The following is a 4,485-nucleotide window of genomic DNA, read 5'->3' on the forward strand; positions in this document are numbered from 1 at the left end:
AAGTCCTCAAGACAACAGTCTAGAATCTGAATTCCAAGATGAAATATATATAAAAGGGTGTGCAGAGATGTAACTGCATGTGCTCAGGTGTGAGATATTCTGCTGCAGGCCAGCTGTCCTTCACTTCAGCTTCAAAGATTATAGCTGACATCACAGAAAGATCAAATTAGCAGCCATGATACAATCTCCTACACTGGATCTGTCCAAAATGTACAGACTCCACTTCCTTAAATGTGTACATTCCTAAACAACTATACACAACCATAGTAAAGGGGCATGTGTAACTCTATAGCTCTTCAATGCATTTCAACCTTTCTTGCAATGCAGTCAAGTTGATGTATGCAATGGTGTAACATTGTGCCAGATCTCTGGAGGAAGGTCTTCAGGACCATTTTCAGTCATTTGCAAGAATCCAGTTCCAACTCTTCCATCACTCCAGCTATTCTTTTTGTTATCTCAATATTATGGATCGAGTTGGGTTCTAGTAAACTAAAAAATTTCTTTTTGAACTAGAAAAAAAACACCCTTTCTCATTAGCCATGGTCTCATCAGAGTAAATGATCTGTGATGGCCCCTCACATTTTGTAGACAAACCCTGTTTAATAGAGGTAAGATAAGCACTTGAAACTTTTCTCATTCTCATAGATTTTCCAAGTCTTGCCATACTGTGACTCCTTGACAACACTTCCTATTGCACCAGCAAATTCTCTGTGCTTCCCTTGAAAACAAGACACTGTTATCATTTTCTTTTCTTTTAACCTTTGACTGCTGTTCTATACAGAAATCTGTGAAACCCTGCACAGGCTGATGGTCTTTCCAGTGAATCCAGAAATGAAAGATATACAGGAATTGTAATAATTGTGGAAAGCTGTTTTTTCTGCCTTTTCTGGAGGACTCCTGCACAGAGAAGATGCAATTCAGTGCAGGAAGTGTAATAATTCTGTGCAGTCTGGCTTTCCTTCCAGAAGGAATGACCCCAGAATGTCTGAGAAACCCTACAGAGTTCCTTAGATGGAAAAATATTTTCCCCTTTTCTCTCCACATGAGAGGCTGTGAGATTCATATCCCTACTGTTTACTGTAAAGTATGTCTAGAAGGAAGCTGCTTAAACTGATATTCCCCAAGAGGGGTGTGAAGAAAAGTTCCCGAACAGTATCTGTATGGAAGCTCCTTAGAAATCCAAGTAACTCCATTATCCAAGTGTATCTCCTCAGGCTTCTGCTATAAATCATTGAGATGCACTCCATCAGAGCATGCTGAGCTTCCTGCTGAAGAGTCTGGACATAATGGCGGTATTTAAGATCCCTGACATCTGCAAAACAGGAAAGAAAGGGATGGCAGTATTTCAGGCTACTAGGGTCTGTTAACTTAGAAATATACTTAGGAAAACTTTTCTGACAAACACTTTTTTTTCCTATCCCTGCTGTGTTGGTTCCTGAGGAAAATATGAAGGAATAGGGTGAGAATTTTTGTTTTGTCATTTTTTTCCCCTTTGGTATAAGATTATGGCAAGTGAAGATTTCTTAATAAAAAGGAAATTGTTAACATTTAAATGTTATTTATTTTGATAAATTGAGATCTCTTCCCTGTCCTTCCTCAAGCTCTGTGCAATTCACTCACAGTACATCTTTTATTGCATCCTACTCACTGAAAACCTCATTGGGCTAGGCCGAGCTATGAGGTAATGATTTAACCAAGGCCACCTCCACAATAAAGAACATCAGGGTTTCCTGCGCTGTCTCTTTGACACACCCCAATCTTCCTTCTGTGCTGCTCCTGTGATGATTCAATAACCTCGTAAAAGCCAGACTTCCAGCCATAAAATAGCATCCAGGATCAAGGTAACACTTCACCACTGAGGTAAACTTTCCTTTTAAGGTGAACCTCCATTCCATAGCCAGTGGAAGTAAAGTTGTCCTCTAAAGCCCATAGAGAATATGGGAACGTTTCATGAATATGAGCCATCAATTTTAATTTCAATATTATTTTCAAACAGTCTCTTGTTCTGGATGTTCATAATAAATGCTGCTCCCATTTTGGAGCAGTAAGATCATGTTTCCTTTCCACAATGCCTATTTTTCACTGTCTCTCCTCCCTGAACTTTTTTCAGCACTCAGAAAAGCTCCCAACATAATCTGGAAGCTATGGTCTAATTTAAAAAAAAAAAAATCCTTAAGCTCCAAATTCATTAAAATACACTTGAATTTTAACGGGCTGTTGCCAAGACAAATGGACACAATTTTTTTTATTTATAACACACAATGCACATGCTTGCATGCTTATCATGTGTGCATGTATTTAGAGAGATATAAATACATTCTACCCCCACCCCTGCAAAAGAAGCAGACTGTAGTATATAATTCAGCAATAGTCAAATGTGGATTTTGAGTGGGGGGAAAATTTGGAACCCAATGCAAGTTACAGGTGTATTCTTTTTTCCAAAGAGCTTTCAAATGTATTTCTATGATTAACTTCTGAACTACTGGGATGCCAGTGTGCTAATAGCATGAGGTATAAAGGGAAGTCCCTTTAATTTTAGGAGGCCCAAGACACAAAGAACTTTGTAAACATTAGTGGCTGTTGCATGTGTTTTGAAGGGACTTACCAGGATGAAAAAGGACAATTCCTTTGAGGTAGGCATATTCTCTCGCAGAAATGTCTGCTTTCCAAACTTTCCCCAGGAAATTCTTTATCTTCTGAACTTCCACAAATGAAAATCCCAAAGGAGAGCTCTCCAGCTTCACGTGATCTGTCACATATTGATTAAGAAGGATCATTTTTAACAAGCTTGGAGTTGAGAGCTCTTCCAGTTCAAAATCCACTTGGTCCTGAGCCAGGCCCAGTATGAAGAGAGGAACCCAACTATGTGTCATCAGTAGGAGCTGGTCTTCTGGAGGCAACTGGAAAAAAGAAGGCAGGTTCCTTATAAACATGATAGTTTTCAGAAGTACCTCTGAGGCTCTGGTGCAGGTGATGTTGGGAGTTTTCAGGATGACTCGTCTGTTCACCTCACAGGGGCAGTGAATCTTTGGAAGCAAAGGGGGAAGAAGGAAATGCTGGTGGACCATCCGTGTCTTCTGCTGCTCTTCACAGTTAAGGATCTGGTAGAGGATATTGCTGGAAGAAACCATGTCATTACAACACTTCCCACTATTCTCAAAAGGCACTGAGGCGTCCATAGCAGCTTCCTGCAGGGGTGTTTAATCAGGAATCGGCTTTGAGAATTGGTTGGTGCAGCACTGTAGTAGTAACATACAACTGAGCATTTTTGCCAACATGCTTTCCGTCCTGTGCTCTTTATACATAGTAAGCTGATCAGTAACATGGCCCTGAGAACCTTCCTTGAACTTTATTTGCTCTAGGTTGCTTTCATTCACAGCCAACCAAGGTGTGGCTAAATCAGTTCTGGCGCAGCTAAAATGACCTGAATTAGTGAGGAAGAAAGAGATGGAGAGAGAAAAAGAATATTCAGCTTGGCTATCTCTGATGAATGCAGGGGTTGGAAACAATTAGTTGCAAGTAAGATGTGAGTTGAAATGGATTCCCATTTCCACAAAGGAAGGCATAACTAAGCTATATTGTCCAGAATCTTGTTACTCATGCCCATCAGCACAAGTTCATTAGCATAAATCTCAATGGTAAATTGCCACTTATTAAGTTAGTGTTTGTTTTGGTATTGCATGCCAGTCACATGATGTGGTGCATGGAAACAAATACAAATACCAACTTCTTAACTAGAGATGATTTGCCACTGAAATGTGTTTCAGAGGTTTTGTGCCAGCTTATTTCCTCAATTGGATTTTGGCCATCATGACTGTAAGAGGGAGAACTTTACTTCTTTCCCAATGGAAGTGTAACATTTACATCAACTTGAGAGTTAAGGTGGGAAGTTCTGGAGAGTTATGATCCTAAAATATAACTTTTTAAAGCTCTTAGCAGAACTACAACATGTACTCTGTTTCTGTTTAATTAATTTTGAATGTTTTCCCTTGCAGGAAGTTCTGAAATTTGCCCTATGCTGCTTGCAAGCCAAAGAGGACTTCCAAGATGCAGTACATCTTCCATTTGGCAAGTGATGGGAAGACACATTCAACATAATTAAGATTTTTTTTAAAGGCCTATTTGGTATTTTTAAACTAGCTAAGGTTTTTCCCCATTATGTTCAGACAGTTCACAAGCTAAAAACTTGTTCCAACAGTGCCGGAATGAGCACTTCTATGTGCTCACCCTCCCAGTCTCTACCACTCTGGTCATCCAGCTGCTTTCCTTGAAAGATGTGCACTTGGGCTTAGAATTTCAAATTCCTTCCAGTGCTCAGAGGCACCTTTCTGGGCCTTCCAACAAATGCTTCTGGTAAGCAAGTTTGGCTGACTGCAGTTTGTGAAGCAAACATTTAGGGGGCTCTGTCTGACATCGTCTGAGACCTGGCCTGAGCTGCTGGTTGAAGAGTAGGAGTCTGGAGGAATCCCCTTAACCACCCTGCCA

At 40.2% G+C, this 4,485-nt stretch overlaps 1 protein-coding gene across 1 annotated transcript; it reads right to left on the bottom strand.

Moving 5' to 3' along the window:
* Window positions 1-497: 497 nt before the first annotated feature.
* Window positions 498-4,228, bottom strand: LOC110081661 (nuclear receptor subfamily 0 group B member 2). The gene is made up of 2 exons (XM_020798599.3): window positions 2,606-4,228; window positions 498-1,312 (listed from the first exon to the last, which is right to left on the bottom strand). The coding sequence occupies exons 1-2, from the start codon at window positions 3,177-3,179 to the stop codon at window positions 1,068-1,070; spliced, it is 819 nt and encodes a 272-aa protein (XP_020654258.3). The 5' UTR covers window positions 3,180-4,228; the 3' UTR covers window positions 498-1,067.
* Between the last annotated feature and the right edge of the window lie 257 nt (window positions 4,229-4,485).

The sequence above is a fragment of the Pogona vitticeps genome, chromosome 1, assembly GCF_051106095.1.
Source record: "Pogona vitticeps strain Pit_001003342236 chromosome 1, PviZW2.1, whole genome shotgun sequence".
Taxonomy (NCBI): Eukaryota; Metazoa; Chordata; class Lepidosauria; order Squamata; family Agamidae; genus Pogona; species Pogona vitticeps.